Raw genomic sequence first — 25,514 nt, 5'->3', positions numbered from 1 at the left:
AGTGCTTTTTTTCCTACTGTGCTCAAGCTCTTTGTCAACTGAGATATTAATCCAATTTTCAAGAAATGCTGTTGATGAAGATATAACTAGTTTGATGTGCAAAGTTTTCAAATGATATGAAGGTTAAAAGAGTGATTAATTATAATAACTAAGGTATTTTGCTTTAAAAAAAATGGAAAAACAGAAATAATTGTATAACCTTACATGAAGCTCCCAAAAATTACAATATACAGAATTTCAAGTCTGATGTTGACAGTTATCTTCTTTCATCTTCTCAACCTCCAACCCATGCATGGCATTAAGTACTATAGGCTCCAATACCTTTCGTTTGGGGTTTTCATTTAAAAAAAAAAAAATGAAGCTCTCTCAACAGTGTGAATAGGCTGCTAGAAGTACATAGTGTTTTATCTCTGATGTACAATAATTTTGTTAGGATCAAAGAGATAATGGTGAGGACAACACATCTTGAGTACTGTATACTGGTTTGGAGACTCCATTTCAAAAAAAGATGTGGATCTGTTGGAAAAGGTATAGCACTTTAGTTGAGAGAGAGCGCGCGACAATGGGTTGCAAAATCTTTAGACCTGATGACTGTGTGGGTTCCTGATCAAAGTAATTTACGGGTTCGAGAGGTTTGAATAAATGGGAATATCTTTTTTCTTTTATGAAGAGCACAAATTAGAGAACGTACATAAATTAATGAAGGATAATTGTAAATTAAATTGAATATATGAAAATTATTTTAGCCAAAGGGCTATTAACTATTGGAACCACTTGCCACCTAATACATAATTAAAGAGTTTGTGTAAATCTAAGGCAGAGTTGGACAGATGAAAATAGGGTATGAAATCAGGTGACAACTTTTTTATATACAGTGCAACCTCAGTATAATGTGAGTGTCAGGTGACAGCTTTAATATCTGCATTATAATAAGTGCATTTATAGCTGAAAAAATTTTACCATTTTTTTCCCTCAGTTTTTTAACATAAATACAGGTAGCCCTCGATTTACGTCGGGGTTAGGTTCCTGGGGGACAGGTGCAAATGGAATCCTTTGTATAATGGAGTCAATCAGAAATCACAGGGTTAGGTTCTCGACACCAAAAATTTTACCTACCACTTTGCATTGATTGTTTTATTTTATTAGCATTCTTTGTAGTTATAGTAATAGTCGATGGAGGCATATTCCTAGCCCTACACACATTAGGGCGGCTTTCATCAGATTCTATCCTCCGAATATTGCACTAGGATTCAATTAACTACTTCTACCAGACATGGCATCTCTTTATTCTGTTAAATTAAAAAATTTATAACATGATTGGAAAAAACTGCACACGGCTATCACTATTATTATTATTTAATTTATTAATAGCACAATTAATAAAAAAATGTTAGCGTAATAAATTTCCAACACGTGTAAATAGTGTAAACAACAACCAACTGAATGCTTCACTGCATGGACCTTTACTACCCGCATCCACGAGTGGTTACTTTGAGGATGGGAATCTTTCTCATCTGTGGTACGAATGCACTAATTGCTGATTGGCTCAGATTGTCCTAAATCACGTGAACAGTGCACGATACATAGCACAGTATGATACTGATAAATTTTGTGTGACGATTTGAAACTCTCAATTTATAAAAAAAATTGCAAAAATAAATAAAATAAAAATGGCATTGTGGTTAGTGATTGGCACTATTGCGAATCAATGCAAATCGGACCAACGCAAAACGATGGCTACCTGTACTTTCTTTACTAATGTCTTATGAGTATACAGACTAAAAAACAAAGTATTAAAGGTTATATCATTCCTTTACATTCTACTAATACCCAGTGATGCCATTATGAACTTACATTTTGCACATCCGTTCTGAAATAGTCATGTATTTAGTTTTGCCAGAACTGATGACAGCATTTTTTCAGTACATAATACTTAATACTGGTCAGATGCAGTAAATAAAGATGTTTACTATCATTCTGATAACCACACCATCACCTCATTAATATTTTCAAGCACTTGGTTAATTTCTGGTGCTTTTTTTTTTTCACACAAATCCATCCACATTATCTTCTGAATCACTTCACTGGCCTTCTATTTGTCAATTGTCTTCCCACTGTCACACAAATCATCCACATTATCTTCTGAATCACTCCATATTTCACTGGCTTTCTGTTTGTCAATTGTCTTCCCACTTCACAGAGGCTCTGATTTCTTCCTCACTCAGATGATGTGCAGCTGGAGCTTACACATCTGCCTTAATCCAAGTAGCCAGGTCATCTGCTCCAAGACTGCCATCAAGTACATTGCAAACAGCTTTTGCTTCTTGTTCTGAAATGCTGCTAATTCAGGGTTGTTATTAGTGATCTTATCTTTTTCTTTCCAATACATTTTTTCCAGTAGTTTTCAATTGCTGTTGAGCTTACTTTCTCCTATGCTAATCCAATATTGTATGCACATCTTTGTTATGTTTTTAGAAATTCTAGAACTTGAATTCCTGAGTTCACAAAAGCAGGTAGCTCACCACAATAGTAGGCTTTTGAAGGCTTGAATAATGCTCTGCTCCATAGCTCTGATGCTCTGATCCATATTTCACTGGCTTTCTGTTTGTCAGTTGTCTTCCCACTGTTCCCATCATAGGCTGAATTAGTGCAGTTGTGTTCCTTGGCAAAAACATGACTCTGAACTTGCCATCTTTCAATTTCAGGACATCAGCTGAAGGATGCATCAGGCAGTGATCCAACAGTAACGGAACCTTTTTTTTTTTTTCCAAGTTTTTTGGAAAGCAAGTGGCATCTCTCCAGTGGCACAAAATCACTTTAAAACCATGAAGCAAAATTACTCATCATCCAAGTGTTGGAGCTGTTTTTATAAATCACGGATAGAGATTTCGTGTTGACATTCTTAAACACCAAGGACTTTAACTTTTATCGATGCAAAGTGGTTTTAGCCTGTGATTTCTAGTCTTGTTTGTAAACAGTAACATAGTACTTCTCTCTTTGTTAGTTTTAATGCCTTTTTGATATCCAATGACTTGTCAGGGAGAAGTTTATAGTATAGCGTTGCAGTTGTATAACTGTTTGTCTGTGAATCACATTACAGAGAAATTGAGGAAACTCTATTGCTGCTGTATTTTCATCAAATGCAGAATTGCCTACAAGACTAACCTGGGATATCCTATGACGTGCCTTCCATCTCCAAAACCACCCTTCAGAAGCTTTAAATGTGTCATCATCTCCACCAAGTAGCTTATGAAATTTAATACCTACACTTTCAAAATTACCTGACTTATAGGTACTCCTTCACTACTCTTCTGTAGAAACCACTTGTATAAGCATTGGTCCACATCACTGTTTTCACAAAGTTTAGTTTTCTTTCTTTGGAGGCTTACTTCATTTATGGATTCTGTGAATGAATACAATTTTTCTTCCTCTTTCATCCAGCCTAAGATTTTTCCTTTTGCAATTCTACACTCACAAAATATACTGCATTTTGTTTCACTACTCTTAACTCTTTCGATAATGTATAGCTGTTCTTCAACCATATAATTTTTTTCTTTTGGTGGCCATTACTTCAGTCCTGCGATTAACTAATTTGCCATGCATTTATTTCTGATGCCCTAGAATTCACCATGTTTTGAGAAAACTGAATCCAAACCGAGCTGTCCAGCCTATCATATGCCAAAGTGAAGTCATGATTTCTCCATAAATCACTTGTCAGTTTGTGTATATTTTTTTATAGTTTATCCCTTAGCAGTTTTGCTATCCTAAGTGTAATTTCTAGTCAGAGAAAGAATGTCACATGCTGTTTACAAAAATTTACTTTGTAACTAACTTAATGCACTTGATGAATGGGATCCGTATTTCCCTGCAGAGGTAGCTGTTTGTAATTTGCATTCCACTGATACTCTTATTGCATTTCAGCTGAAGGGAAAAACTGGTGTCTACAGTAATTAATCTCTGACAGCTCCTGTTGTTTATAAAACTTACTCTACAACTGAATACTGAATATATCGAAGCAAATATACAGCCAATTTTTAGCTAATTTCTCCTCTTGGAAAGATGGTAGTAGTATGTATAGTTGTTTTTTTTTTTTTTTTTTTTTTATGTGAACCCCAAACACGAGAGGTATTAGAACCTATAGTACTTAGTACCATGCTTGGGTTTGAGGTTAAGAAGACGAAAGAAGATATTTGTTGACATTGGACTTGAACTTCTGTAGATTGTAATTTTCAGGAAATACGTATGAAGGAAGGTTGTTCCAGAAAACGGCAGTTGAATGAATAAATGAGGAAGATGAAAAGTTGGTTCTGTGGGTTTGAAGTTGGACTGTAAATGGATGTTGGCTGGTGGCGGCACGTGTTCGGACTGTTTTGAAAGAGAGAGCAGGAATTATAGAAGCCAATTCAGAAGAACAGTGCCCATGGAAGTATCTGTAGAAGAGGCATGCAGCAGAAACAGTGTGCCTATAAGAAAGTGAGTGGAGAGACTCTGTTAGAGATGAATCATTAATTAACCTAACTGCCCTCTTCTGAATGGAATCAAGAAGCCTGAGAGAGGTTTTGGGGGCACCACCCCAGATGTGGGAACAATATTCCATGGCAGGGCGGATTTGCGATTTATACAGAGTGAGCAACTGTTTGGAAGAAAAGTAACGGCGAGAGCGAAAGAGAAAACCAAGTTTTTTAGATGCAGAGGAAGCAATATTTGTAATGTGCTTGTGCCAAGAGAGATTAGAAGTCAGGGTAATCCCCAAAAGAGATATATCATTTTGCCTAGAAATCGGAGTGTCACTAAAGATAAGCATAGGAGTAGAAGAATCCTTTTTGCGAGATATAAGACAAGACTGAGTTTTAGAAGGATTGAAATCAACTAAGTTGTCTTTGCCCCACTGGAGAATTACCTGAAGATCGTCATTTAAGGAATTGGTAGCAGATTTTCGAGAAGTTGAAGCTGATTGAGCAGTACAAGGTTTCTCAAAATGGAAAGTTGAATGCAATGTGCTATCATCGGCAAAACTATGGATAGGATTTCCAGTCAATGGAAGAAGGTCATTGATATACAAGAGGAAAAGAGTGGGGGAAAGAACTGAACCTTGGGGGACACCAGCATTATTGGAGAAGTTATAAGACACAGAGCCATCTACCATCACCCTCAGTGAGCGATCAGAGAGAAAACTGGATAACCAATTACTAAAAACAGTTGGCAAACCATAAGATGGAAGCTTGTTTAGAAGACCTTTATGCCAAACACGATCAAAAGCTTTTGAGATGTCAAGAGCAACTACTTGTGCTTCACTGAACCTTTCCATAGAATTAGTCCATAAATGGGTAACATAAGCCAGAATATCTCCAGTGGATCGACACTGACGGAATCCATAATTGTGATCATTGATCAGACGAAAGGTTTCTAGATAGTTTAAGAGTTGGCGGTTAATTGATTTCTCCATTACTTTAGAAAGAGTAGAAGTAATTGCAATGGGACGATAATTGGATGGGAGGGATTTGTCACCCTTTTTAGGAACTGGCTGGATATGAGCAAATTTCCAAGCAGAAGGAAAAACACCTTTGGAATAAGAAAGTGAAAAAAGGCGGCAAAGAATAGGAGTAAGTTCAGGAGCACAGGTTTTGAGAACAAGTGGAGAAATACCATCAGGACCTGGAGCTTTCTTATCATCAAGATTCATCAAAATCCTTCTGATATCCTTTTGACGGAAGACCACAGGAGGCATTGAATGGAGCGTGTTGGGAATGGTGGGAGGTGTTTTACCAAGATCATTAATACATGAGCTGGAAGAAAAATGGGATGCTAGCAGGTCAGCTTTATCCTTGGCTGAAGTGGCAACAGGACCATCTGGTTTGGACAGAGGTGGGAGCAAAGATGGGCAAAAGTTGCGGCCAATAGCTTTGGCAAGAGACCAGAATGCTCGGCTACCATTAGGGCAAGAAGCAAGTTAGCCTGTTCAAACTCTAGTTTGGACTGATTAATAACTGCTTTACAACTGTTGCGAGCTTTGGTGTAGGCAGAAAATGAAACTGAAGAATTAGAAACAAGCCAATTACGATATGCAACATTCTTCTCTTGGACAGCCTTAGCACATTTATTGGAAAACCAAGGTTTATATAAAGGACGAGATTTTAAAGTGGAGTGTGGGATAAAGGATTCCATTCCTGCAAGAATAATTTCACTGACACGATCTGAGCAAACGTTGACATCAGAAGTTTTGAAACAGTAATCAGACCAAGGAAAAAAAGAAAAGAAGTCTCGCAGGTCATCCCATTTTGCATTCTTGTAATGCCAAACAACACGTGGTTGGGAATAGCCATGAGATAAAGGTTCCATGAGATAAAGGTTCCAATCACCAAGTTGTGATCTGAAGTGCCTAAAGGACCTCTCACTTCGACTGTGTACTTAGAAGGGTTGTTTGTGAGAAAAAGATCAAGCGTATTGGCTGTATGATTAGGATTGTATAGTAGAACTTTTACCAGTTTCCAATATAAAATTGCTAGTTTTTTGACCAAGCAATTTCATATTGGAATTTCACTACTTTTTTTTTTTTTTTTTCATAATTCATTTAGGGGACATGGTATATCTGAAACTGTGATATGGAGAGGCACTTTATATCAAGGTTGCAGTGTATTATAGTTGATACTAAACAAATCTGGCTTCGTATTGTCACTTTCCTTGATTATTATGAATATTTCATGTTGATTTTAATAATTAATATCAAGATGAACATTAATGTAATTAATGTAATTTTGTTGATGTAGTTGTATTCATTCTGTGCACTCCTTTATTATTAAAAAAACTAATATTATTTAATTTTGAACATTGTCTTTGCAGATTTGTAACAGCTGTATATCCATCAGTCGATGATGATGTTGTAACATCACCTTACAACACTGTACTTGCAACTAGTCAGCTAACAGAATTTGGAGATTGTGTTTTGCCCATAGAAAATCAGGTATCATTTGATGGAAAGCAAAAGTTTAAAGTGCAGTCCAAGTGATCAAAATTAATGACCAAATAACAAAATTAATTTACTACTATAAATTTTAGTAAAAGAATTTAATTTATAAAGAAATTGAAACCAATTGAACTTGAAACTAATGAGCTTATCATTCCTTATGAAATGTGCCTAAAAGTATTTTTTGTCTAATGTAGATTATTTCTTTAAACAGAAATATTTCATTAATTTCTTCTTTTATCTCCATATAATAAAAATTTGGAGAGGTTTTACAATTATCAGTTTTATCATTATTTAATTATAACAATGACTTTTTTATTTCAAATGATATAAGTAAAATATTTTTAAATATAACTTTTTTTAAAACATATTAGCATACTGGAAAATATTAGAATTAGTACACCTAATTCTGTTTTTGCACGAACTTTTTTTACACGAATTTGATTTAACACGAATTCAAAATAAATATTTCATTCTCTTTTTACACGAGTCATTTTGATTTAACACGATTTCTATGAATTTTTTTTTTGCCTAAATTGTAAGAATTTTTTTTTTTATTTGTGGCATATTAGTATCATTTCTATATTACACGCACCAATAGATTGGATAACAGCTAGTGTGTGCGTTTTGAAACGCGTGCTTTTGCTTACCAATGTGTACGTCTAGGTATCTATGAATCATCAACGTTTTTATTGAATTTGGTGCACATTTACGGTATTCGTGCATTGTACCTTCGGAAGACATGTAGTAGTAAGCTCTATTTCAAAGTGAAAGAATCTTTAGTGAAATTTGTGCACATATAAATTTATTAATTTTGCCAATAGTCAATAAATTGTAAGTTTACAAATTTTTCATACATTTTTTTATTAATTATAACTGAGATATTTTTCGGTAGCCCTTATATAATGTCGAATAATTCGCCTATTACCAGAATGAAAAGGAAAACGATTTCTTTGGAACTTAAAATTCAAATTTTAGATCGTCTCGCAACTGGACAAGTGGCTACGTCTCTAGGAAAGCATTTTGGTGTACATGAAGCTACCGTAAGAACTATTAAGAAAAATGAAGCTGCAATTAGGAAGTCCGTATGTTCTGGAACAAAAGTAAGTGTTAATTCATCATCATATACAAGAGATATTGTCAAGGAAAAAATGGAAAAGGCTCTGGTAATATGGATAGAAGATCAGTCACAAAAAAGAGTACTAGTAGATGGAAATGCCATCAAGCAAACAGCACTAAGAATTTACAGACAGATTAAAGAAAAGGAGCCAAGCACTTCATCCCAGTTAAACAGAAAGTATGAATTTTCTGCGAGTACAGGTTAGATGACAGGGTTTCTTAAAAGGAATGCTCTTCATAATATAAAAATTAAAGGTGAAACTGCATCTGCAGATGAATCGGCTGCTAAAGTATTCCAGCAGGAACTTGCAAAAATTATTGAAGATGGAGGATACACTCCTGATCAAGTGTGGAATGCAGATGAAACTGGTTTCTTCTGGAAACGAATGCAACAGAACGTATGTAGCCAAATCGCAGAAAACTGCTGGTGGTTTTAAGGTAGCTAAGGATCGCGTGACGTTATTATTTTCCTCCAACGCTTCAGGAGATCGTATGTTGAAACCACTGCTGGTAAATCGAGCCCTAAACCCACGTTCAATGAAAGGTGTAGATATCAATAAACTGCCTGTTCACTGGATGGCAAACAAGAAGGCCTGGGTGACCACTACTATTTTTACAGAATGGTTCAACAAATGTTTCGTCCCAGAAGTCAGACGTTATATGAATTTGAAAGGTCTCGAATTTAAAGTTCTTCTGATTCTTGACAATGCACCCGGCCATCCTGTCTTGGAAAACCCAAACGCACAAATTTTATTTCTGCCACCTAATACTACATCTTTGATACAACCGCTAGACCAAGGTATAATTGCGACAATTAAAACATACTACGTAAAACGAACATTCCAACACGTTTTGGACAAACTGAATGATGAAACACTAACAATCATTGATGTGTGGAAGAAATTCTCAATTATGGATTGTATCAATCAAGTTGGATTAGCGTTAACTGAATTAAAACCAGCAACTTTAAATGCGTGTTGGAAAGCGGTTTGGCCACAATGTGTAAAAAGCAAAGATCCCATCCCTAATACGACCGAATTTCCCAACATCATTACAATGGCATACAAAATTGGTAGAGAAGGATTCGATGATCTATCGTTTGAAGATATTGATGAATTGTTATCCGACAAAGCCCTAAGCGAAGATGAAATATTAGAGGTTGTCCTTGGGACTCCTTATCCCACAGAACGTAGTGATAATGAAGAAAATGATCCTGTTCTAAATGCAGATTTAATAAAAGAAGGTCTGAAACTGGCCAGAAAATTAGATAATCATTTTGTCAAAAATGACCCTAATGTGGAACGCACTGGGAAGTTTCAACGTGAACTGAAGTTGTTGACAGCCTCTTACAGAGAATTATATAACGGCCTAACCAAAACACGAACACAACGATTAATAACTGAATTCGTTCGTAAAACCGGTGAAACATCAGCACCAGAGGAGACTCGTGCTGATTTTGCTCAAGAGATCACAGAAAGAATTTCATTAATAGAGGAAGAAGACGATGTCCACAACATTTCTAATGATAGCAGTGATATTCCAGTCGTACGCAAACATATGCGCCGTTTATTATCAGAAAGTGAAAATGAATAAAATCTTTTTATGTGTAAAACAGATTTTTTTTGTTCATGAAGAATTTTTTGTCATTTCATATGCATACAAATTTATTTTAATACATTTTAATTTCATATTATTACATGTGTATTTTGTTTAAATAAAATAATAAGCTTAAAACGAATATTTTTATGTGTTTTTTTTTTAATTATTTTTACTGATTTTTTTTTAGATCCGGAACCAATCTTCTTTTCTTCCATAAATACAATGTCTTTTTTTACACGAATTTTTTTTACACGTATTTTTCAGGAACGTATCTATCGTGTAAAAACAGAATTAGGTGTATTCTGAAGTCTATTTTTAAAGAATTTTAAAGGAATTTTGTGTAAGAAAAAGTTGCAATCTCCCCCCTCCCCCGTAAGCTGATAAGATTACTATCCAGGATTACAAAAGTAAGCAGAGCATTGTAGTCGAAGCATATCTCAGGCACTAAGCAGGGTTCCCTATTACACTGTATAGTGGTTTCATTATTTGTTACTCACTTGGAGAAGTCTGTCAGAGGGATCTTTACAAGCCTTTTTGATCAGGATTATAGTTAGCTGATCTTGAACAGAATACAATGGTATTTTTCTTCCATAAGTTTTCCTGGGTTTTTTAGCTCAAACAATGTGTAGAGTTTTTTAGCTCAAACAATGACCCATGAACATACTTTATGGGCATAATGTACTGGTACAATGTGGCCTGATGTTGATGCAATATAAAATCAACATTAGCAGCACTGAGTAGATCTTTAAAAGTAGCTGGTTGAGAAGGGCTACACTATACAATGGAGTGATTATTTCTTTGTCTCTGCTAATAAAGTTCATTTACTTGGGTGGTCATAAAATCCCAATATATTTCTATGAAAACATTGTTATTTCAATGGAAAACTATATATTTTGTTAATCATTCTTCAAAGCTTAACAGAATTATATTACAGAGCCAACATGATGTTTGCAAGGTCACCTAAGTATAATATGATACTAAATTTAGCACATTTATATAAAAATATATAAAACAGTTCCATATACCATTTTCACTTGGCACATTATAGCCTTAGATACTAATGCACCATAAAGTCCTAAAATTACTAACCATATACCGTTTGTGAAACCATTTTATATATTTTTAATATATTAAACCAGAACTTTATACATATATATCAACCACCAGTGTGGTTGACAATACTTTTCTGTACCTTATCTATTTCTTCTCATAGTGCTCATTATATTGTTAGGTTAAATAAAATATATAGCAGAAACTCAAACAATGCTTAGAGGGCATATTGGTATTATTAAGCTTACAGTATAAAGAAATAAACTAATACAGATGCTTTATGCTTTAATTTTTCCATCATTGCATAAGCTTTGTGTGCGCTAGAGCATTTTCCATGGAAGAACATGACACTTCCTTTTCCTCTTCTTTTTCGTTCAATTTTTTCTTAAAGATGATCCAATAAAAAGCAGCATTAATCCATATTAATGCACTTACATGTTTCCAGGTAGTCTATAATTATTATTCACAGTGATTTTGAATATCACTACACCATGGACTATTGTTTCATTTCTCATATTAATAGTGACAGGTTTCATTCATAGTCACAGTTTGATCCAGTAAATATATTGCACCTTCAAAATTAGTTAGAATGGTTTGGAATATTCAATCACAGAACGCCTTCAAACATTTGGGATGGACTTGTTTTGCATAGAACTTTCCCATATCTAAAATACAGTGAACAATATTGAAAAGTGCATTTACACAATGTTGAATATCAAGTATATTTTTTTTAGTTCATTTCATCAATCAAAGTATTATCTCATATGCTTTATCGATGGCTTTCATATTTTTATTAGAAATTGACCTTCCTGACATTTCTTAGTCTGTAACATCAGAATCTTCCATTTTAAAATGGGAATATTGATATTTTATGATTGGATAAGAAGGATGATATTCATTTACTGCTTTTGACAATTCTTCATGTATTAGCATTAGCAAAGGCACATGATGCAAGAAAGCAAGCTTATATAGCATCAGACAATTAAAAAAAAAAAAAAAAACCCTCATTTCACCCACTCACTCCAAATGTTTGTCAAGTTCTGCCTTGAATCTATTTAAGCTATCAACTTCTACAACAACAGATGGAAGTTTGTTCCAGCATTCAACCACCTGCTGGTTAAAGGTAAACTTCCGCACATCCATCCTACAACCATCTTTCCTCAATTTGAATTTATGTCCTCTCAGGCGATTATTCTGAGCAAGAGGAAGAATCCCATCAGCATTGCGCATGCTCAAACCATTCAAGGCTTTATACACCTCAATCAGATCACCTCGCAGGTGCCTAGTCTCCAGACACTGTAATTTGCAAAACTTAAGCCTTTCTTCATAAGAGCACCCTTTGTTCCATTCACTAATCTTGTTACCCTTCTCTGTACTCGTTCCAACAGCTCTACATCCTTCTTAAAATGAGGCCTCCAGGCCTGTATACAGTACTCAAGGTGTGGCCTAACCATTGCTTTATACAAGAAGATAATCACCTCCTTATCCCTGCTAGAAAAATTCCTGTATATCATTGACAAGACACCATGAGCTACTTTTGCAGACCGTCTGCACTGCTCAGAAAACTTATCTGCCTGCACAATTACCCCCAGGTTCTTTTCATTCTCTACTACTGTCAGTGTAGTATCACAGAGTTGATACGTTACTCTGGGGTTACTGCTTCCCATATGTAGTACTTTACATTTGTCAATGTTAAACTTCATTTGCCAACTCTCAGCCCACCTGTTCAACTTTTCTAGATTCTGTTGCAGCAGTGTAATGTCATTAGTGTCATTAAACAACCCCGCCAACCTTTGTATCGTCTGCAAACTTGGACCTTAAGCCTGATATACCATCATCAATATCATTTATAAATACAGAAAACAACACTGAACCCTGAGGGACTCCACTAATAACATTAGTCCACGATGAGCAGTGTCCATTGATTACCACTCTCTGTCTTCTCCCACTCAACCATCCCTTTATCCATAGCAGCAATTTGCCTCCAATGCCACACTGCTCCAATTTGTGCAGCAGTCTTCCATGTGCAACAGTATCAAAGGCCTTTCTACGATCCAAATATAATATCAGATTGGTCAGACAAGACCCCCCCTTAACAAACCCATACTGTGTCTGAGCTGTACTGAAGTCTTGTCTAGATGATCCTGTAATGCTTCTTTAACCAGTGCCTCCATTCATTTCCCTAGAACAGAAGTTAAACTAACAGGTCTGTAATTATCTGTGTCTCCCTTTGATCATCCTTTGTGGATTGGGGTCACATTTGCACATCTCCAGTCCATGGATACCTCCCCTGAATCCAAGGAAGCTCTCATAATTATGGCTAAGGGTTTGCTTACTTTGCCACTTCCTTTAATATAATTGGATAGATTCCATTCACCCCAGGTGCCTTTCTTATGTTTATGTCCTCCACTTTACTCTCAGTTATTACAAGATTATCTAGCTTACTGCCACAGTTTAATACACCTCTGGCATTCCCTTCCCTGAATAACTCCTCATGTGTGAATGTAGTTGCAAAATATTCATTTAGTTTGTTAGCTACCTGAGCAGGATCATCAACAGTTGAACCATTGATATCAATTACACCAATCTGATTCATTCCCTTCCTTATAGAGTTTATATAAAACAGCAAAGAACTCTTTGCTATTTTTCTTTGCATCCTTTGCCAAAGATTTCTTGTAATCTGCCTTCACCTGCCTTAACCTCCTTTGTGACTTGGTTACGTACCAGCTTATATCTATCATGGGCTTCTGTGTCACCTGTTATTTTATATGTATTTCTTTTTTTTACAAATAATATGATAATTTTATAAAATAATAATTTTTTCATTGTTCTGCATTCACTTTTTAAAAAATTCTGTAATTTGAGTTGACATGATGTTTTCAAGTTACAAGCAATAATTATGAATTATTTCTATAGAAAGGTTCCATTTCTTTTAATATATTACAACCAGAACTTAATAGAACAACTACCAGTGGAATAGGCTAAATACTTATCAGTAACCTCTTGTTTATGCTTTCTGTTAATGCTCGCTTATGTTGTTGTTGTTGGGTAAAATAAAATATATAGCAAAAGCTTTTATTTTTTGTAACTTTCTTCTGTATTTGCTTGGTTATAAATGCATAGTTAAAAAAAAGCTGGTTATGGACAGAATTTGGAGTTTTTTGTTTTTGTTTTTAAGGTTTGATAGCCAGTGTGATTGCAAACAGGTAAACCTAAAGGTTGAATCAAAACTGCAGTCTGAAAAATTAATTATTTAGTAACTACCTTCAGTTTCAGTTTGATTCTGTAGCAAGTGTGCTTATGTGCTGAGTTATAATTATGTAGGTATGTTATTGTATATTTTTGCTGAACATAGCAGTAATGTTAAGCATTGCACTGACATGTGCCTTATGTTTCTGACAATTTTGGGTTGACTGATTGCGTATACTAGTATGATGGCTGTACTGTGTAACTTTGATATGTATGCCAAGTGCTGTTAATAGAATAAAAACAGAGAAAGAATCAAAAAGTAAAGTGAAGGTGGACAGTATTACTGATTGTATTATGCTGTACATATACATACAAGGTGCATTCAAGTTATAAGGTCTCAATTTATTTCCCACAAAATAATCCAAGTGTATGCATGCGACTGCTTTTAGTCTATCTGCCAATTAGTTCTGAATGTTTTCAAAAGATGGCAGCACAATGCCGCATGTCACATTGATTGTAGCACTCTAAACAGTATATTATGTTTATAATACTTAAAATGGTGTCCTTCACTTGGCATACAAAATGGTGTTCTGAGAGAACGTGTAATTGGAATTGAGACATTCAGAAAACAGGAGGCTGGTAACAGCCTGTGTATGGTCAGAAGATGTGTTCCAGCAAGGTTTCCGAAACATTACCTTAATGTATAATGATTTAGTTAATAGCTAAATACTACCTTAATATTCACATGATATAAGAGTGGTCATTATAGAAATCTAGATTCCACAGAAAACCACCACACTTCAACTATATTATGATCATTTTTTATTGAACAGACCTCGTAGTACGTATGTGTGTGGGTGTTGTCTCTTAATTTTATTTATGTGAATGATCATGAAAGACTAAATTTAGCAAAGGAGCAGGAACTGATATATTATGAGTGTCTTTAGTGTTCAAAGATCCACAAATAAAAATATTTATTATTTACAAACACACACATTTTCACTGGTGGAAAATATGCTACATAAAGCTGTTACTAGCAGAACAAACTCACATAAAGGTGTGAATTTTCTGATTTTATTTTGAAAGTGCTGAATTTACCTTAATTTTCTTTTTTAAGGCTTCCAGAGAAACCTTAAAAAGAAAAAATTAACTCTAGCCATGAAATATATGCGCTGCGCTATCAAAATTAATATTAAATTTAAACAAAACATTTTACTGACTAAAACTAACCTTGCCCTACTTTTCACGTGTACCACGTGGGGCGAGTATTTCATGTCAGAAACAGAGGCTATACCCACTTATTGTCATTTCCTCCTTTGATTTTGGTGGCTGGCCCTAGAAAAAGGCGCTGTAATCACAGGACAAACAGCACTAAGTTATCCTTATTAATTCTTATTATTCCCTATTACTTCTCCTTTATCTTAGCTCCCTTCTTTGTTCGCCGTGATAGCGATCTCAGTTCCGTTCGCCCTTTGTTCTCAATAACTAGCGTTACTAGTAACGTAATGTTAGCACATTGCCGTTTACTACTACTAACTTATGTAGATATTATGGTCATTGGGTACCTTTTGCATATAGCAGTGTCCCAGGTCCATAATTCATTATTATTATTGTTATTTCTATTATTAATAATATCTTAAACTGTTGCTTCCATTAATACATACACAGCAGACTCTCGATTTACCGGGATCAAAAACTAACCAGAAATCCTAATATTTAAGTAATAACTAGAATAGGTATAAACAGATGTTTTGCAACTCCACTGTCTTCACACCCGATGCTCAAAAGAAAAAAAAAAAAGAGAGAACAAATGTTTAGTTTGTCTTACTGCGTCGCTTCGATTGTTGTGTTTCATCACACTGCAAAGAGAAAATTTTTTGTTATGTCAGGGATAATGAAAAATTTTTTTTGTTTAGAAATCGCAAAAATGATATGCAAACGAGTTGTGCTTTCAATTAAACAAAAACTTGAAATTATTCAAAAGTTTGAAGACGATGCATCCGTTAAATCTCTAAAGAACCATTATAATGTTGGTGACCAAACCATGCATGAAATCGTAAAAAATAAAGGGAAAAAAAAGTATCGTATTTGGACACGCGAGTAGTGTGTGGTAAGTTTTTTATCAATCACCATATTTTTTATAGGTTGCTGAACATTTTTGGATATCCTGTAGTAAGTCCCCAACTTACATAACTTCGAACGTACGTTAATTTTTTTATTTTTTTTTAGGATTGTAAAATTTAAAAAAGGATAATAATAATAGTCAATCAATAATGACTATCAAGGCACGCACAAATTCCACAAGCGGGATATGGAGTAACAAGCTTAAAAACGGGAATGAAGAGAAGATTCTTAAAGGTTTTTTTTTTATATGACTGAAGATTTCAGAAGGGGGGGGGGACACATTTCACCGTAATAACGTAAAATCCCACAGAATTCCAGCTATTGGTATTATCACAAATGCAATACAATCGCATTTACTACCCGTTTATAATTAAATGCACTAATAGAAAAGCCCAATAACCTGGAAAGTGCAAATTGTTTTCATTTTATGGTAGTGACCTCCAGAAATGTGCTTTAGTAAAATGTGAGTTTGTGTGGCGTGATAATAGTGAGTTTTCACCTTAACCCTGTGAAGTTCTTTACAGAAAATTTCATTTTGACTGTTATTATGGTGCTGAATAAGAGAATAAGTGACAGCGGTACTAGTAAATCTATCCAAAAAAAAAAAAAAAAAGGGAAAGCAATCGATTCGGATCAGAAAATTAAAATGTTTGAAAATGGTCGAACATGAACAAGTATTGTGTGGAATTTAGATTTCTCAGTGTCAACAGTGAACACAATACTAAAGGAGAAAGACAGAATACGAGAAGTGGTGAAGCAATCGGCACCAATGAAGTCAACTATGATAACCAAGGCTACAAAATACATATCAGTTTTTACTGTACAGTTTCTTCCTTGAATGTTGTTTTCTTTTCTTATGTACCACTCCAACTTCACCGCTGTCCCCAGATAAAGTTTTTAATTAAACTAATTAAAAATATATAACTATTTTTCTTCATTCTTCTGAAGATATTATATGATTTTTGTAATTTTGGCATATCACATATATAGGAGCAATGTTCTTTTTGGTCATTCCCGAATTACATAAAACTCAACTTAAGTAAGAATTCCTGAAACATATGTTGGGAACTTATGTATTTTTGGATTAACCGGGAAATCGATTATCTGGGATTTTTATTTTACCATTTATCCCAGAAAATCAAGAGTCTACTGTGTGTGTGCGTGCGTGCGTGTGTATATATTTTTTATTTTTTTATTATTATTATTTAATTATACACGTGCAGTTAAGAATAATGAGGAGAGAGTAATGTACACATGCATAATAAAATTTTGCACACTTTACAGTTTGCCAAACTTGAAAATTGAAATGATTAATAATATTACATATATATGTATAATATTATATATATATAATATAATAACACACACACACACACACACATATTTTAATTAACTTCCATTTTTAAATTTAAATGATTAATTTCATTTCATTAGATTAATAATTTATTAAAAAATATTTACCATATTTTCTGAACATAAGATGCACTCTTTTTCTGGAAAATTTTGCCTAAAATTCCCCTGAGTCTTAGGTCCAAAAGTATACTTGTTGCTCACAATAATATCTTAATCTTCAGCCATGGCTGGTGACATGGTCAAAACATCCATGTGTCCTAGAAAAGGTAGATTTTTTTTTTTTTTTTTTTTTTTTGTATGACCATTTCAGATCACATATAACAGAAGCGACAAAAGAATGGTTGCTGAATTAAATGTGGAGTTAGCTGTAATTTCAAGCCTTAGCTGGTTGCTAAAGTATTTTTGTATGGGGATTGGACAAAATGGATGGAGGCACTAAATCATGATTTCACACCAATAGGACAGATGAAGGAACCAACCATTTCACAGGTATGCAAATGATTGAAAATTTAGTGGGAGTTAGTGAAACATGAAACAGTTTCCATGTCTTTCAAGAGAAATGAAATCAGTAGTGTCCCTGAAGGTCCCGAAGATAATGCACTCTCTGTAGAAAATAAAACTTCAGACCACAACATCAGTAATGTTGAGTATGGCAATAGCGACAATGCATTGTTTGTATTATACAATGAATATAATGCAAATAACACATATTACACTCAAATTTTTTCTTAGTAAGCACTTCTGAATTTGTGTTTCAGATGTATGCAATAAAATATTTTTTCCAAAATTTGCTTTCTAAAATGTGTCATGTGGATCAGTGCATTTTATTTTCTGGAAAATACAGTACATACCTAAGCTGAAATATGTGAAATTTTGTGCACTTAATAGTGATATAAACTTAAAAATGGAAGTTATAAATAGTTTTGTTTATATTTTGTCTGTAATATTTTTTATTAATTTTCAGCAGAATTAATAAAATTTTTGGAAATAAAAAGTGTGAAAAATGTTTTAATATTTTATTTTTTTTATTAAAAAATAAATAATTGCATATAATAAGTACTGTAGCATCCATTAATAAAAGATCAAACATTACTATTCTCAAAATATAATTTAAAAAAAATTGCCGAAATTAAAAAGAAACTTGGGCTGCTATTAGATTCAGTGCTATTGTTTTTATTACAATTTGGGGTGCCACCACTGCTGGGTTAAATAGGAATCTTAAGTATGACATTTATTTTAGCTGTAGATGTAAACTTGTTTTTATTTTAGGCTTTGATTGATATCTGCAATCAAGTTTCCAGAGCAATTCCTCCTAAGCAAATATTAGCAAGAATGGGGATTGTTCCTAAAGTTAAGCTTGAAAGTGTTATTACATCCTCTACTGGTGGGCTTGTGAAACCAAAACATGAAAAACCATTTGACCAGATGAATAACATTGTTGCAAACTTGCTGTTAAACTTAACAAGGTAAATATTAAGATAAAAGCTATAATTTCATTTTGCAATTTCAATCTAAAATTTAAATTGGAATTTTTTTTTAACTTGAAAATAAATACTTTCTGAACTTCTGTAATGAATTCATTGTTTTCTTAATGTAATATATTTTTGTTAATTTGTTTATGTATTTGAAGATCATATGTAGATAAGTTTATTTGTTCTTTTTATGTGTGTTAAGTATCAAAGGCAGCTGAGGCCATGAAACATAAGTATTTATTCCCTTTTTTCTGGATAAAAACCCAACCTTTTGCGATATAATACCATGTAATCCTAGTGCAAGCCAGGCAGCCTTGTCCTTTGCATAAAAAAGCTCATAAATATGTCTCCCAGTTTTAAAGAGATTTAAATTCAGTCCTTTTTCACAGAGTGGGGAAGAATGACAGTCATAACTAGTATTCTAGCTGCAAGCTATATGTTACTAAATAAAAACTTTACTCAAAATTTTGATTTCATTCCATAAAATTAATATTATGATGAAATTCCATAAGGTTGGGAACCTTAAATTGTAATATAATTTTTTTCCCCACATTTAAAGTTTCCTACATATATTTATATGTAGTAAATAATAAGTAATATATTTTAAATAATAAAAATTGAGTAATATATTTTTTATTGAATTAATATATGTGGATTTAGTTTTACTTGGATTATATTTAAGCTTATTTTCCAGGCTTAATGTCTTAACAGTCCAGGTTTAATATCTAAGTTTGCAGATGATACAAAGGTTGGCAGGGTGATTAACAAGAATCATTGACAACAAGGAAATTGAGTCGATGTGCTGAGAAATGGTAGTTTAAATTTAATGTTGACAAATGTAAGGTACTGCATATGGATAACCCCAGAGTAACTTATCAGCTGTGTGGTACTACACTCAGGATAGTGGAGAATTAAAAAGACCTGGGGTAATTGTGCAGTCAGATATGAAATTCTCTGAGCAGTGCAGACATGCTGCCAGGACAACTCATGGGGTTTTGTCAATGATATATGGAACCTTTGCTAACAGGGATAAGGAGGTGATTATCCCTTTGTATAAGGCCATAGTTAGGCTGCACCTTGAGTACTGTTTGTAGGTTTGGAGGCCTCTTTAGGAAGAATGTAGATCTGCTGGAATGGGTGTAGAGGAGGGCAACCAGAGTGGTGAAGAGAACAAAAGGGTGTTCTTACCTAGAAAGGCTTCAATTCTGCAACTTGCACTATCTTGAGACTAGGCACATGCAGAGAGATCTGAATGAGGTGTTTAAAGCCTTGAATGGATTGAGTAAGCTGAATGTTAATGGCATTATTCCACTTGCTGGGACTACACATATGAGAGGGCATAAATGCAAGTTGAAGAAGGATGGTTGCAGGACAGATGTGCTGGAGTTTGTCTTCAGCCAACGAGTGGTTCATTGTTGGAACAGGCTTCCATCTGTTGTTTTGGAAGTGGATGGGTTAAATAAATTCATGGAAGAACTAGACATATGGAACCTTTGCTAACAGGGATAAGGAGGTGATTATCCCTTTGTATAAGGCCATAGTTAGGTTGCACCTTGAGTACTGTTTGTAGGTTTGGAGGCCTCTTTAGGAAGAATGTAGATCTGCTGGAATGGGTGTAGAGGAGGGCAACCAGAGTGGTGAAGAGAACAAAAGGGTGTTCTTACCTAGAAAGGCTTCAATTCTGCAACTTGCACTATCTTGAGACTAGGCACATGCAGAGAGATCTGAATGAGGTGTTTAAAGCCTTGAATGGATTGAGTAAGCTGAATGTTAATGGCATTATTCCACTTGCTGGGACTACACATATGAGAGGGCATAAATGCAAGTTGAAGAAGGATGGTTGCAGGACAGATGTGCTGGAGTTTGTCTTCAGCCAACGAGTGGTTCATTGTTGGAACAGGCTTCCATCTGTTGTTTTGGAAGTGGATGGGTTAAATAAATTCATGGAAGAACTAGATATGGAACCTTTGCTAACAGGGATAAGGAGGTGATTATCCCTTTGTATAAGGCCATGGTTAGGCTGCACCTTGAGTACTGTATGTAGGTTTGGAGGGCTCTTTAGGAAGAATGTAGATTTTGTCAATGTCTTGGAGGGTATGGATGGGGACATTAAAAAAAAAAAAAAAAAAAAAAACTTTTTTTTTTTATGTCATGTTGAAATGATGAAAATGTGCAGAGTTATACTGAATATATGATTTTACTTTTAATGTACAGTTAAATTCCAAAATAAATCAGTTTGATTAATGCAGAGAAATGTAAATACTACCTTTATAATCTAAAAATAGTTTGCAGCACTCTTGCCATCCTTCCTCTGTATAGCACACGCTTCTTGATTAGACCGGGATTTGAGCCTGTGAGCCACCAAATATGGTGGATGCGGAAAGGTCAGGGAATGACCACCGCATATCCACGGAGCAATATGGCATTAGTTGCTAATGCTCCTAAAAACCAAATAACAACAACAACTTCCTCTGTACTTTCACGAGAAGTGCACATGTCATTTTGATGTTGTTATAAATCTGTTTGTGGATAAGTGTGCTGGCAGTTCATTAAAATATCTGACTTTTCTGAGGAAGCTTTGGTTTTTTTTTTTTTTTTTTTTTACCCTTTGTAATTGTGCCTACAAATTGCAACTGTTTGATTCTAGGAAGTACATTCAATTTAAACAGAGTATCAGAAGACTTTGGTACAGAATGGTACAGAATATAGACACTAAAACAGAAATTTAAATTGAATTTTCTTCAAGGTAATAGTTTTGCATAACACTGTAAGTTCTCAGACCACTCCTTGCTGTTTTAATGAAGTTTAATTCAGTGTGAGCACTGCATTGTTACATCAATTAATTTGGTCATTTTAAGATGTGTAAACGTAGCTGAGGCCATGAAGTAAGTGTGGAGCTGTGTTGCATACCTAGCTGATATATGATCCAGTAAATCGACCTCAGTAATAGAGAAGAAATATTGAAAATGGAAAGTTGAACCTTTTCACAAGTATGTATATAGATCAACACTTTCCATGTATGGGCTCTTAAGAGTATGTACATATAGCTGTGGTTTTCAAGTTCATTTCATTTCAAGTATATTTCAAAGAAATTCTGTTTATGTATGAATTGTCTTTATATTTTTCCTGTATGTGCTGCTATCTCTTAACTGAGTTTTCAACTTACAATAGACAGTTTTAAAATGAAAACAGTTAAGAAAATCTGACAAAGCCTTTGCACCTATCAGCTATTTTTTGTCTGATTTTAGCTTGGAAAAGCCTAAATTTAAGAAATTCTTTGCAATTCAGATTCAGAAGTTGAAGAAGTGAATTAAGTGATACATAAATAGATGTAGAGGATGTTATTGCTTTGAAATGAGTTGTTTTTTTAATGATTTTTTACTTTTTTGATGTTTTTTTTTTTTTAAATTTGACCTTTTTTTTTTTACAGTAATCATACTCTAATGTTAGGCAATTATGAAACCAATGTGTATTCTCATATACATCAGTTTCATAAAAGTTAAAATAAGAATAAATTGAAGATTTATTTATACGCAAAGCTTTTTGTGAAGAAACTCACTCCACGAGGTTACTTCTATTGGAAACTGACTGCGGAAGCCCATGCATTCTTTAGGAAATTCTCTCGTGGAAGGGGTTAAATTGACTGATTAAATTGGATATACTTTTTATTTTTTATATTATTATTATTTTATTTTTCATAATGAATAAGAGTCAGCATTATATGTTACTCTCTCTTTTTTTTTTTTTCTAGTTCTTCTAGGTTTGCAGGCAGCCTTAATGTGGATCTGAATGAAATTGTGACGAATTTGGTACCTTTTCCTCGCCTGCATTATCTTTTATCTAGTTTAACTCCACTTTATGCTTTATCTGATATATATATTCCTAGTCGCAGGTGAGTCACAGAGCAGATAATTCTTGTTTTTTCATACTGTAACATATTCCTTTATTATGAGAGGATTTGAAAAGTTTGTGGCCTGAGCAAACCATCACTATCCGGGCCACTCAGGCCTTGGATAGTGGTACAGTGTTGCAAAATTTCTGTACTTAACATATAACACTTCAAATAGTAACCCACCAAGTTTCATGCAATTTCAGTGAAGTGCTTCTTTTTTTTTTTTTTTGATTACAGGTCCTGAAGTCAACAAAGTTGTGTGAATGAGGAAAGATGAACAAAATCAATCACCATGCAGTTATCCAATATTTGGGAGGAAAAGGGACTAATATCAAAGGTAATTCAGGAGGATATGATTAGAACATTGGGAAAGGATACCCCTTCCTATTCCATGGTTAAGATGTGGGCAGCAGAATTTAAATGACAGAGGGAGAGCCTGGAAAATGGATTTTGCAGGTCTTTCCCACACTGTGAAAGACCTGCAACATCCATTATTCCAGAAGTTGACAGTGTGCATGATTGACAAGTGACAGTTTGGTACATTGCCAGCATCTTGGGCATCTGAATGTATGTACCACATAATAACAGATGTTTTGGTTCTCACTATGAAAAAAAGGTGTCAGCACAATGGATCCCAAAATTGATGACAGCAGATCAAAAATGCACAAGGGTTGTCAAGTCAAATGAACTGTTTTCAAATGCAGTCTTCATGCAGATTTAGCAAATTTCCTTGCAAGGTTTGTAACCATGGTGAGACATGGGTTCACTTTCAGCCAGAGACAAAAGGAGCAGTCCAAAAAGTGGAAACACAGGTCTCCTCCCTCTCCAAAGAAGGCCATGTCGATTCCTTCTGTTGACAGGTGATGGCATTTGGTTATTTGGGATTCTTATGGAGTGATGCTAGTGAATTTATTATCTTCAGAAAGACTAGACAGTCATAGGAGCATATTACACAGACCTTGAAGTGCTTGCATGAAAAAGGTCAAAAAGAAACTGAGGAAACTCAGCAAAGGAGACTTATTACACCAGAACAACATGCTTGCTCACAAGTTTGCCATTGGCATATCTGCACTGCATGAATGCAATTTGAAATCTTTGACCATTCTCCATATTCACCACATCTAGCCATCAGACTTTCACCTATTTTCCAGTTTTAAAAAATACCTGTCTGGCATCCATTTTCCCACCAACATTGGCATCATTACTGCAGTGTATGCATTCCTGGTGGTCCACGAAAAACTTCCTTCACAGCTGGAATCCACACATTGCAGCATCAGTGGCAAAAGTGTATTAACTCCAGAAGGGACTATGTTGAAAAGTAACATGTTACTTGACTCCTCAAATAAACTCTTCATACTCAAGCCACAAACTTTTCTGACTCCCATAGTGTTATGTTTTTATTTCATCTTTATAAACACTTCCCAAAATTTACCTGATATTTTCTTTATCTGATTTGTCATAGTAACCTTGTACAGCCACTGGGTGTAACGGATTTGAATGCTGATTTTCCATATCCATTAGTTGTATTTTTAATGTCCAAGTTTACTGCAACAGGATCTTGAAAGGTTGAGCAGATGGGCTGAGAGGTGGCAAATGAAGTTTAACATTGACAAATGTAAAGTACTACATATGGGAAACAGCAACCCCAGAGCAACGTATCAACTCTGTGGTACTACACTGACAGTGGTAGAGAATGAAAGGGACCTGGGGGTGGTTGTGCAGGCAGATATGAATTTTTCTAGCAGGGATAAGGAGGTGATTATTTCCTTGTATAAGGCAATGGTCAGGCCACATCTAGAGTACTGTATACAGGTCTGGAGGCCTCATTTCAAGAAGGATGTAGAGATGCTGGAACGAGTACAGAGAAGGGCAACAAGATTGGTGAATGGAACAAAGGGGTGCTCTTACGAAGAAAGGCTTAAGTTTTGCAAATTACAGTGTCTGGAGACTAGGCACCAGCGAGGTGATCTGATAGAGGTGAATAAAGCCTTGAATGGTTTGAGCATGCTCAATGCTGATGGGATTCTTCCTCTTGCTCAGAATAATCACCTGAGAGGGCATAAATTCAAATTGAGGAAAGACCGATGTAGGATAGACGTGAGGACATTTGCCTTTAGCCAGCTGGTGGTTGGTTGGTGGAACAGACTCCCATCCCTTGCCTTGCAGTGGAAGTTGATAGCCTAAATAAGTTTAAGGCTCAGCTGGACAGGTATTTCAAACGAACAGAGGGGTGAAGTGGAAGTGGTTATTTTTTTTTTTATTTATTTATTTATTTATTTTTATTTTATTTTATTTTATTTTTTTTGGCTGATGCTGCATAAGCTTGCTTTCTTGCATCAAATGCCTCTGCGAATGCTAATGCTATAGCTGTTCAATTCAAAACATAATAGTGTGTGAATAGTTAGCAAAATATAATACAGCATTACACTAATTATTAGCAACCAAGATTTTAAAATCATATATTATTAAACTTTAAAGCATATGTGTTGCTATTTTATTTCTATGTTCCTTTCTATTAGGTAAGGTTAAGATATTTTGACAAGATACATTCAGTGGACAGTTCATTTAGTCCACTGAATTCCTATACAGTGAAATAGAATACTGATAAAAATCAGCATTACCTGACCATAGTCATCCTCCATGACAGTATAGTGGTTTTCCATTTGTTTCTTGTTTGGAGAGGTCTAAGTTCTGATCCCATTGGAGACTGGAAGAATCCTTTAAGACCTCTTCATTTGGTCAGGTTTGCCAA

The 25,514-nt window shown here is 34.6% G+C and overlaps 1 protein-coding gene across 1 annotated transcript in view; it reads left to right on the top strand.

The window, feature by feature from the left end:
- LOC150077848 (tubulin epsilon chain-like) overlaps window positions 1-25,514 on the top strand; it is a 97,599-nt gene that overhangs the window by 46,885 nt on the left and 25,200 nt on the right. Inside the window, exons 7-9 of the mRNA XM_090384382.1 lie at window positions 6,841-6,961; window positions 18,668-18,864; window positions 22,622-22,762. Coding sequence (XP_090240508.1) covers window positions 6,841-6,961; window positions 18,668-18,864; window positions 22,622-22,762 — 459 coding nt within the window. The remainder of the gene's footprint in view (window positions 1-6,840; window positions 6,962-18,667; window positions 18,865-22,621; window positions 22,763-25,514) is intronic.

Source organism: Mastigoproctus giganteus, chromosome 11 (genome assembly GCF_048544385.1).
Source record: "Mastigoproctus giganteus isolate SK-2022 chromosome 11, ASM4854438v1, whole genome shotgun sequence".
In the NCBI taxonomy this organism is placed as follows: Eukaryota; Metazoa; Arthropoda; class Arachnida; order Uropygi; family Thelyphonidae; genus Mastigoproctus; species Mastigoproctus giganteus.
Note: the sequence above shows the minus strand (reverse complement) of the source record. Positions and strands in the feature narration are given on the sequence as shown.